General features: G+C 54.4%; 1 protein-coding gene across 2 annotated transcripts; it reads left to right on the top strand.

The window, feature by feature from the left end:
• Window positions 1–374: 374 nt before the first annotated feature.
• FCER2 (Fc fragment of IgE receptor II) lies at window positions 375–10802 on the top strand. 2 transcript variants are annotated; one of them, XM_027547569.1, is made up of 10 exons: window positions 375–503; window positions 1116–1235; window positions 1460–1513; window positions 5212–5274; window positions 5735–5797; window positions 5915–5977; window positions 6106–6195; window positions 7861–8270; window positions 8386–8492; window positions 8757–10802. In XM_027547569.1, the coding sequence occupies exons 1-10, from the start codon at window positions 446–448 to the stop codon at window positions 8893–8895; spliced, it is 1167 nt and encodes a 388-aa protein (XP_027403370.1). In that variant the 5' UTR covers window positions 375–445; the 3' UTR covers window positions 8896–10802. The 2 variants fall into 2 exon arrangements, with proteins under 2 accessions (XP_027403370.1, XP_027403371.1); XM_027547570.1 differs by having other exon boundaries at window positions 8119–8270.
• Window positions 10803–11170: the final 368 nt, after the last annotated feature.

Raw genomic sequence — 11170 nt, forward strand, 5'->3', positions numbered from 1 at the left:
CAGAACGGCCGCCACTGTGCCCGTCAAGTGGGCTGCCTTGACAGGTAGTGAGCACCCCGTCACTGGGAGAATCCAAGCAGTGCTGCCATGGAGGAAAGTTCCTACTCAGGTGAGAGAACTCTCTGAAGCTGACCCTGGCCAAATCAAGAACTCTGACCTCCTATTTTCCACCCAGGAGAGGAGCGGGGCTCCAAGGTCCCTATTTGGAATGAAGAGTGATTTTTTAGCAAAAGCCCAGCAAGGGAAGGGAGGTGAGCCCTGACTGGGGTTCGTGGCACAGAGCCAGGCAGACAAAGGAAGCTTCAGGCCACTCCCTTCCCTGACTCAACACCCTCAAGACCGAAAAAAAAAAAAAAAAAAAACCCCAGCTCCAGCTGGGGCACGGGGGAGCCCGATAGACCGACAACCATATGAAGGGGACTCAGAACGAGTGGAATCCAACACAATGACTCCTCACAGCCGGGCTGAGGGGAGGGGACCCGGGCCTGCAATGGGGCAGCAAGGTAGAGTTCTGGGGGAGCCCTGAGGGGGTGAGGGAAGAGTTTGGATTTGGGGAAGAACTGAGACCCAGTGTCTGGTGTTTAGGGAATAGGTCTCAGGGTGAGGGCTGGGGGCGGGGGGCCGGGGGGCCCGGGAAGGAGGACCCAGTCTTCCTGAGCTGGTGTGGGGAACCAGCATTGGGGGCAGACGGGTAGCTGAACCCATACAAGGGAGAAGGGGCATAGGTCGGCCAACTGAGGAGGGGGGTCTGTGGAGGACAGGGGATCTCAGCTCCTGGCCCCCAGACCCATCTCTCTGGATAGTGACATGGCGCCACGTCAGGCTTGCTGGCTGCTGGAGTGTGGGCAGAAGGAGCAGCCGTCTTTGGGCTGGACTGGCAGAGGAAGAGACTCAGAGATGCAGAGACGGACAAAGATGGGGGGTGGTGGCGATCGCTGACGGACATGAAAGCAGCATGTGGGTAAAATGTCCGGAGGAGGCTCGGGGTCCACTGAGGCCCTCTGCTCCACTGTGGGCTCTGGACGAGCTCCTAGGACTCTGGGTGATGGGACGTCCGGCCGAGCCGGAGCCTAGCCTCACCCTTCACCCCCTGTTGCTCCCCGTGTTCCTGGCAGAATTCACGAAATTTTCCAGAAGGCGGAGGCCGTGCTGCTCTAGGGGAACGCAGCTGGCCCTGCTGGCACTGGTGACGACGGCGCTATGGGCTGGGCTGCTGACTCTGCTTCTCTTGTGGCGTGAGGACACCCCTAACCCCCGAGACCCCCATCTCATGTTCCCTCCCTGACCCCCACTCTCTGATCCTGGGGAGCCCAATTTCCCTGATCTCCCACCTTGGGACACTTCCCACCCCAAACCTCCATCTCCAGCTGGCAGGTGGGGTGTGGATGGATGGGAACACCCGAAATATATCCTTTCTCTCCTCTCCTCTCCCTCATCCACCCCCTCTCCCATGCTCCAGACTGGGAAAATGCACGAAATCTAAAACAGCTGGAGGAGACCGCTGCCCTGAATGGTATGGAGGGGCTGAGTGGGGAGGCGCAGGGGAGCAGGGGGGCAGAAACCAGGCTCTTGTCTTGCTTCTGCCACTGACTAGTGTGGGATGACAGACAAAGTCTGGGCTCCAGGGTCTCTCCCAGGATCTAAGGGTCAGTCTATGCTCGCCTGAGGAGGTGGGGTGGGGGATGAAAACCCAGAGACTCTTGGAGGGGAGGGTCTGAGCTGTGCCTAATGGAACTGATACCTACCTGCTCTGTACCTCAGCTTCCACACCTGTAAAACAGGCATCGTGTTAGTGCTAAGAGGCAGGAAAAAAAAAAAAAAAAAAAGACTTTTGAAGAGCTCAGAACTGAGTCCAGTGAGCTTTTGAGAAATGCCTGCTGCTTTTGCATCTCATTCTGGGTGGCGGAAGGGTACACAGGTTCACTGGACTCTTGCCTGCACTTTCCTGAGTACAGGCAGACCTCAGACACATCAAGGGCTTGGTTCCAGAATAAAGCCAATGTCACAATAAAGGAAGTCACAGGAATATTTTGGTTTCTCAGTATATATAGAAGTTATGATTACATGATACTGTGGTCTGTTAAATGTGTAATAACATTAGGTCTAAAAAAAAGTGTACATACCTTAATGTAAAAATACCTTCTTGCTAAAAAAATTGCTGATCATCATCTGAGCCTTCAACGAGTTGTAATCTTTTTTGCTGGTGGAGGGTTTTATTCTGAGATGGCAGCAATTTAGTCCTATCTTCAGTGAAAGTGTTAGTCACTCAGTCATGTCCAACTCTTTGCAACCCCATGGACTGTAGCCGGCCAAGCTCCTCTGTCTATGGAATTCTCCAGGTAAGAATACTGGAATGGGTTGCCATTCCCTTCTCCAGGGGATCTTCCCAACCCAGGGATTGAACCTGGGTCTCCTGCTTCTTCTGCATTGCAGACAGACTCTTTACCGTCTCTACTCTTTCCACCAGGGAAGCCCATCTTCAGGTTCCCCTTCTAATTCGAGTTCTCTCGCTGTTTCCATCGCATCTGTAGTGACTTCTTCCATTGAAGTCTTGAACCCTCTTTAGGGCTGGAATCAACTCCTCCCAAATTCCCACTAACGTTGATAGCTTGACTCTTCCTATGAATCACACTTGTTCTTCATGTCGTTTGGAGTGGCGAATCCTTTCCAGGAGGTTTTCAGCGGACTTTGCCCAGATCCATCAGTGGAATCACTATCTGTGGCCGCTCGGTGTGCTTAGTCGCTCATTCATGTCTGACTCTTTGTGATCCCTTGGCCTGTAGCCCGCCAGGCTCCTCTGTCCATGGGGATGACCAGGCAAGAATACTGGAGTGGGTTACCATGCCCTCCTCCAGGGGATATTCCCAACCCTCAGGGATCGAACCTAGGTCTCCTGCAAGCGGAGGATTCTTAACCATCTGGGCCACCTAGTCTTACGAAATGGCAGCTCTAGTCTTAAGAAATGTATTTCTTAAAGAATAAGACTTGAAAGTCAAGATGCCTCCTTGATCTATGGGTCATGGCGTGGATGCTGGTTAGCAGGCATGAAAGCAACATGAATCTCCTTGTCTGTCTCCATCAGATTTCTTGCGTGGCCGGATACATTGCCAATGAGCAGTCATATTTTGAAAGGATCTTTCTTCTCTAAGCAGTAGGTCTCAACAGTGGGCTTAAAATACCCAGTAAGCGTGTTGTAAACAGGTGTGCTGTCATCCAGGCTTTGCTGTTCCATTTATAGGCCATGAGCTGAGTAGATTTAGCATAGTTCTTAACGGCCCCAGGATTTTCAGAATGTTAAATGAGTACTGGCTTCAACTGAAAGTCACCAGCTGCATTAGCCCCTAACAAGAGAGTCAACCTATCCTTGGATGCTTTTAAAAAAATTATTTATTTATTGGCTGCTCTGGGTCTTCATTGCTGCACGCAGGCTTTCTCTACTTGTGGAGAGTGGGGGCTTCTCTTGTCGTGGGGCTCAGGCTCTAAGGCGTGCAAGCTCAGTGGCTGCAGTAGCTCTGTTGCTCTGAGGCATGTGGGATCTCCCTGGACCAGGGATTGGACTCATGTCCCCTGCGTTGGTAGGCTGATTATTAACCACTGGACCACAGGGAAGTTCCATCCTCTGAAGCTTTGATGCCAGGCATTGACTTTTCCTTTCTAGCTATGAAAGATGGCATGTTCTTCCAATACAAGGCTATTTCATCTACAACAAAAATCTCTTGTATAGTGTAGCCACCTTCATGAATTAGCTAGATCTTCTGGAGAACCAGCTGAAGCTTCTACACCAGCACTGGTTACTTTCTCCTTGCTCTTTCATGTTATGGGGGCGGCCTCTTTCCTTCAACCTCATGAACCAACTTCTGCAGGCTGAACACTTTTCTTCTGCAACTTCCTCACCTCTCTCAGCTGAGAGTTAGGGCCTTGCTCTAGAGAAGGCTTTGTTGTTGTTCAGTCACTAAGTCATGTCCAACTCTTTGCAACCTCATGGACTGCAGCACACCAGACTTCCCTGTTCTTCACTATTTCCCAGACTTTGTTCAAATTCAAGTCCATTGAGTTGGTGATGCCATCTCAACCATCTCATCCTCTGCCACCCCCTTCTCCTCTTGCCCTCAATCTTTTCCAGCATCAGGGTCTTTTACAATGAGTCGGCTGTTTGCATCAGGTGGCCAAAGTATTGGAGCTTCAGCTTCAGCATCGGTCCTTCCAATGAATATTTAGGGTTGATTTACTTTAGTAAATCAACTGGTTTGACCTCCTTGCAGTCCAAGGAACTCTCAAGTCTTTTCCAGCACCACAATTCAAAAGCATCAATTCTATGGCGCTCAGGCTTCTTTGGCTTTGACTTCATCAAATGTTGTGGATGATTTGATCTTCTCTCCAGATCACGAAAACTTTCTCAGTATTAGCTATGAGGCTGTTTCACTTCCACATCATTTGTGTCTTTATTGGAGTAGCATTCTTAATTTCCTCCGAGAACATTTCCTTTGCATTCACCGCTCAGCTAACTGTTCAGCACAAAAGGCTTAGCTTTTGGTCTACTTCAGCCTGCCAGGTGCCTTCCTCACTAAACTTCATCATTCCTAGCTTTTAATTTAAAGTGAGTCACATGTGACTCTTCCTTTCACTTGAACACTTGGAGGCTGCTGTAGGGATATTCATTGACTTCATTTCAGTATTGTTGTGTCTCAGGGGATAGGGAGGCCCCAAAAGAGGGACAGAGATGGGGGAACCGCTGGTCAGTGAAGCAGTCAGAACACACAGAACACTCATCAATTAAGTTCACCATAATGGGTGTGGTTCCTGGTACCCTAAAACCATTATCAGAGTGACACCAAAGATCACTGACCACAGACCATCCTAACAGAGACAGCCAGAATGAAGAAGTTTGAAAAATTGCGAGAGTCACCAAAATGTGACACTGAAACAGGAAGGGAGCAAAAGAAGCTGGGAAAATGGCATTCACAGACTTTTTCTGTGATCGCCACAGACCTTTGTCTTGTAAAACATGCGTTAGCTGCCAAGAGAAATAAAAGCAGATCTGCTTGTCCTCGTGTCCTTGGAATTAAGAACAATTTTTAATTGCTTTTAAATTAAGCAACAGCTGCGGTCATCCAGATGATGTGTTGGGGGTCTGTGCACTTGGGATGGGGTGGGGGGTGATTCGCCAGCCTGCGCTCTTAGCTCAACAGGTCTTCTCTTCCCCTGCTCCAGTCTCTCAGGTGTCCAAAGACTTGGAAAGACAAAAGGGTGACCAGATGGCCCAGAAATCCCAGGGTGAGTGAGCTGAGCTTGGGGTCTAAGGAGGATGGATGAACATGTGGACACAGGGCTCCAGCCCTCCATGAGTTGCAAAATGGGCAGGTGACTCTAAAGACTCAGGCGAAGAGACCACGCTGGTGGCGGGGTTGGGGGGTGGAGAGTGGGAGAGGAGGTGTCAGGAAGGGACTACTGAGGGGTGAGTCTGAGAATTTGCTTACCACTGCCACCTCATGCGAAGAGTTGACTCATTGGAAAAGACTCTGATGCTGGGAGGGATTGGGGGCAGGAGGAGAAAGGGATGACAGGATGAGATGGCTGGATGGCATCACTGACTCGATGGACGTGAGTCTGAGTGAACTCCGGGAGTTGGTGATGGACAGGGAGGCCTGGCATGCTGCAATTCATGGGGTCACAAAGAGTCGGACACGACTGAGCAACTGATCTGATCTGATCTGAGCCCCCTCCCTGCAACCAGCTGCCCAGATGATGCAGGACATGGAACGAATCCAAACTGAACAGAAGAGAATGGAATCTCAGGGTGAGAGCTGGGGGCAGGGTAGGGTGCGGCCTTGGGTTCTAGAGCTAAGGCGGGGCTGTGCAGCTCGGGGGGCATCATCCCTGACACCAGCCCTGCCCCCGCCACCACCCCCATCAGAGTCTGAGCTCTCCTGGAACCTGGATGGTCTTCGAGCTGACCTGAGTGACCTGAAGTCCCGCGGTGAGCAGCTGGGGAGGAACAGGGGGTAGGGGGCAGGGAGGTATGCCTGGATCTGTGCCCGGCCCCTCCGCAAATTAAAAACAAACACCTTGATTCCTACCCCCCTACCCCTGACCCAACCACTCAAGGCTTGAATGAGATGCGTCAGGCCTTGGATTCACTGGGAAGACTCCAAGAGGAGGTGGGAAAGTTGTGGATCGAGCTACGCGCTGCCAACGGTGAGCATGCGCCTCTGTTGGGGGGTGGGGGTGGGGTGGGGGAGGGGGCTTGTTGGCTCATGCAAGAGACCTTGGGTGCAACCTGTTCCAGCCTGCAGTAGAGGTGTGAGCATGACAGTGTGGATGGGTGTGTGCTCGTGTGTGTGGCTGGACCCACATGGGGACACCAGAGAAAACCCTTTCTGATTCCAGAAGCTCCCCTCCACTGACCTGGGTGGGGGGCTTCCAAGGTTTTTCCTCCTCCAGGTAAAGACATTGAGCATTCACCAAAAATGGGTTCTCTTTACTGATCTCACCTCTGCCCATCTCCACTCAGGAGAGGGTCGTGGGTAGGAGGCCCTCAGCCACAGCCCTCATGGAGGACTGTCTGACCCAGCCAGGGGGCAAAAGGGGGAGTAACCTCGCAGCAGTGCAGACCAGGGGAACCGTGGGGTCTTCCCAGGGGTGACAATGAGAGAGATGATGTTGGCAGTCCCGAGGGTCATAGGGGTGGTCCCAGCAAAGTGCAGAAAGTGTTCAATCACTGTGCCTGGAACCTGGGGTGGAAGCTGGGGGTTCCTGCCTGAAGACCCACCCCCTCGCCCTTCTGGGAAGCCCCTGCTGGGTCAGAGAAGAGGAAGGATCTCTGCTCTGTGTGGAGTCCTGTCCCCTGGGACCTGGGGTGGCTGTGGGAATCCCAGCAAGAAACCCCACCGTGCCCTTCCCCTACACCGGAACCTGGATCTCATTCGTTTTGACCCGACTCCCTCCCCCAAAATCTGGCCCCATGGTCTGGGTTCTGAGCCCAGCTCGGTGGCTGTCTCTCCATGATCATGTGACCCAGAGCCAGGGCATCATCCCCCAAAGTTATCTTGAAGGTCCAGAGATGCCCTCGTCTGTTTTAATGCTGTCCCCTCTCCCCACCCCCCGCCAGAGGGCTGACTTCTGGTTACAGTCCGATGTGTGGGAAGTCTCCCCAGGGCTCTTCAGAGTTTGGTGGACCCACGGCTCCTTAGAAAAATTCCACCCAAGCTATGGAGCCCTCCACAACTTCACTCTAAGAAAATCTCATTTAAATAAGCAGAGAGTCAGTCCAGTAAGAGTGGTTTTAACCTCCCAGCTGGCAGGGCTGGTGGTGATGACTGGCTGAGAGTTTCCCTGGGGTTGGGGCAAGGAAAGAAAGACCACGGTGGTCCCTGATGGAGATCGTCAGGACCCAGCCCTCCAGTCTTTTCCTACCCCACCCCCACCACAGACTCCCCTGACCAACTAGAAGAAAATCATCTCAGTTTCCCAGAAAGTCACCAAGAGTGCTGGTTGGGGGGTGATGGCCATGATGGTGGCGAGGGCTACTGTGGGGGGCAGCTGTTGGTGGGGATGGTAGTGGGGAAAGTGATGCTGGCAGTCTTGGCCTCCTCGTGCCGTTGGCACTGGAGACTAAGATATGGCTGGCTTGGCACTGGCTGTGGAGTTGGTGGTGGAGAAATGCTGCTGGCCATTGTGGGTACCTGTGGTGGGGGTGCTGGTGATCACGATGTTCCTGACAGTTGGTGGGGGGGTGTGTGCTGATGGTGGTGGTGGCTGAGGTGCCCCTGCCGTGGAGATGGTCTCACATGTACATCAACACGGGAGCTCCAGGGAAGAAGGAGACTTTCTGTTAGGCCCTGGGGTTGATCTGCTTTTCAGCCCAGCCCCCAGGAGAGATGCTGCCACCCACTTTGTCTGTGGTACCCACGGCACCCGCCATTGCGCTCTCCATGGTACCCAACACAGCATCCACCTTGGTACCCACGACAACAACATCCACTACAGCACCCACCATGGTGCCCAGCACCACAGCAACTACGACAGCACCCACCATGGTGCCCAGCACCACAGCAACTACGACAGCACCCACCATGGTGCCCACCACGGCTGCCCCCCTCAGCCTCTCCTCCACCCCAGGCTCTGTGTGCAACACGTGCCCCGAGGCATGGATCTATTTCCAAAAGAAGTGCTACTACTTCGGGGAGGGCGCCAAGAAATGGATCCAGGCCCGGTACGCCTGTGAAAATCTGCACGGGCGGCTGGTTAGCATCCACAGCCCAGAGGAGCAGGTGGGCCTGGGTTCTGCAGGGGAGGTGGCAGATTCCCACCCCGATCTCCTGTGGGGTAAGGGCGGGGGAACCCAGGCACGTCTCCCCAGCCCTCTAGCCCTATCCTCCTCCCCAGGACTTCCTGACCAAACGTGCCAACTGGAGGGGCTCCTGGATTGGCCTTCGGGACCTGGACATTGAAGGGGAGTTTATCTGGATGGACAACCAGCCCCTGGACTATAGGTGAAGATGGGGGGAATGTAGAGGAGGGGAGGGGAGCCTTTCTGTCTTGGGAGAGGAGGGTTTTGGGGGGTATGTGCCTTGGGGAGCTTCTGGATGGAACCCAAGGGAGATGGTCAGGGTTTGGATTCAGACTAGACTCGGGGGAGGGAGGGTGGTATCTCCAGGCTGCTGGGAGTTGTGATGGGAATCCAGTGATGGGGTGGGGAGGGCCCAGGGGACCCTTCCTCCTTCCTCATCCTCTGACCTGAAGGCTTTCTGCTCCAGCAACTGGCAGCCAGGGGAGCCCAACGATGCAGGCCAGGGTGAGAACTGCGTGATGATGCTGGGCTCTGGGAAGTGGAATGACGCCTTCTGTGGAAGCGAACTTCATGGCTGGGTGTGCGACCGGCTGGCCACGTGCTGAGCGTTGGCCTGCCACCTTGGCCCTGGGTGCCCCTGCCCACCCTCCAGCTGCACCCTTCTGCATCACTCCTCCACCTTGAACACAGGAACAGCCCAACCCACAGCAAGACCCTGAGGACCCCCAGCAAGCAGAAGCAGCAGGCTCATTCCCGTGTCCCCACCAACATCCCCGAGGGCCCGTCCCTTGCCTCTCAGCCCAGCGGGCCGTCACCACTGGCCTGCCCTCAAGTGCTCAGAGTTCCCAATCTGAGAATCCCCTGCCCTCCAATTTGGAGGCTAGAAGCCCCCTTCCCTTTGGAGCACAGCGCCTGGCAGCCCAGCCTTCCAGGGAGCAGCAGGGAACACCTGAAACCCCAGCGTGCTCCTCCATCCCCAGCTCACCCTCTCCTGATACAGACCCATATCCTGGCCCCAGAGGACAGAGACCTCAGCTCAGGCAGCCAATGCTCCCCTACCACCCACCTGCATCATGCCCTTTCCTCGGGGCCTTGCTGGCTCTGGTCTCCAGGTGTGGAACAGGGATGCTGGGAGTTGTAGAACTTGGTGCCCGGCGCCACCTCTGAGTACCAGGAACTGAAGTGGCATGGATAGTTCCCCTGTTTTTTTTTTTCCTACTTCATTATAAGAAGCATTTACTAGGCAGGGCCTGAAGATGAAGACTCGGGTCTGATGGAGCAGAGAACACCCCTAGACGTCTACTCAGGAATATTGCAGGGCAAGGCAGGGGACTACCGTGAACGTGGTTCTCAGTCCAGAATAGGGCCTAGTACACAGAAGGCTGGAGAAGCTCATGGGGGAGGTGGACAGGTCACCCGGAGGCCTTTTTGGGTCCTCAGCTGCCGGCCCCACCCCCATGCAGGGTCTAGGAGGCTGGGGTAGCACCAACCCCAGATTTGACATGGTCAGCCCCACACCTCTGGGGGGCCATGGAGGGAGGCAGACTAGGATCTTAGAATGCCCCTGGTTAAGCACCTCACCTGCCCACCCCGTTTCTCGTCTAGAAAAGGAAGAGCCAGACGTGCTCATGTGATTCTCGGGCCCACTTGAGAAAGAGGAGAGACCCACAATGGGCCACCCAGAATCCTAAGAGTCAAGGGCCAGGCTAAGCCCCAGCCACACGTTTGGAGCCTATGGAGGGTTCCCTGGGGCCCAGAACAGGGTGGGGACAAAGCTGACCCCTTGAGTGACACATGGGCTAGAACCCCCACTCAGCTGTTCGCTCTCCCTGGCACCACCCCGATATTTTTCTCTCCCCCAAACCCTTCCTCAGAACTCTGGGCCAGCGCACAGCTGCCTACCCAACCTCTCCTCATGGGAACTCAGGCTTCTGCCTCCAGGCTGCTCAGGTCGACAGGGCGTCACCCTCGCCACCTTTCTCTCACCAATCCCTTCCCAAACCCATCAGAAAGAGCCAAGGTCCCAGTCAAGCCACATTCAGAATCCCCTCACCTCTCACCCCCTCCTGCTTCAGCCTTGGTGCAGGCCCCCTCCTTGCTCACCCAGGTCTTCCTCTTCACTGCCTAAGACCCCCAGAAGTTTCCTTCCAGCTCAGGGAAAAAGCCGGAGTCCCACAGGCTTCTTTCTGATCGTGTGGACCCCTCCTGCAGGCTGTATCGCCCCAGGTTCTCCTCCGCCAGCATCCTCACTGCTCCTTCAACATTTAGGCTAACTCCCACCACAGGGCCTTTGCACATGCTCCTCCCACCTCCCTCCCATTTAAAAGGACACCTCCTGACTCCCCATCCCTTCTACCCCACTGTGTTTTTGTACCAAAGCCTCTTCTTTCAGCAGGTTGTGTAAGTTACTGATCTGTTTCAGATTAGCGAGGGCCTTTGTTTTGTTCTCAGCTGTGTCCCCAGAGCCTGGCACAGAGTAGGCGCTCAATAAATATCGGTTGAATTAAATTGACATGCGACTTGCTCTCGGCACCTGCTTCAGGGGGCTGTGAAACAAAGGATGCTGCCTGCCTGCCTCACCAAGGATCGGTGCTGGGTTCATCATCCTCACTCCACTCCCCTGCATCTGGGGGCTTCAGTCCCGAGCATCCGAAGTCAGAGCCCCTGTGATGGGAGCCTGCAGGACTGTGGCTGCTAGTTCGTCCCCGGCATCCTTCCCTTGCCCTTAACAGGTACCTGGCCCCACAATCCTTCAGCTTGTCCCAAACCTTCTCCCTTTGTCCCGAGTCCCTACCTATCCTCTGCAGGGAGCAAAAGACCCTGGGCTCTCCTCTCCCAGCTCCCAAGCTCTCCAGCATCCTATGGGGACCAACTGTATCT

The sequence above is a fragment of the Bos indicus x Bos taurus genome, chromosome 7 (genome assembly GCF_003369695.1).
Source record: "Bos indicus x Bos taurus breed Angus x Brahman F1 hybrid chromosome 7, Bos_hybrid_MaternalHap_v2.0, whole genome shotgun sequence".
NCBI lineage: Eukaryota > Metazoa > Chordata > Mammalia > Artiodactyla > Bovidae > Bos > Bos indicus x Bos taurus.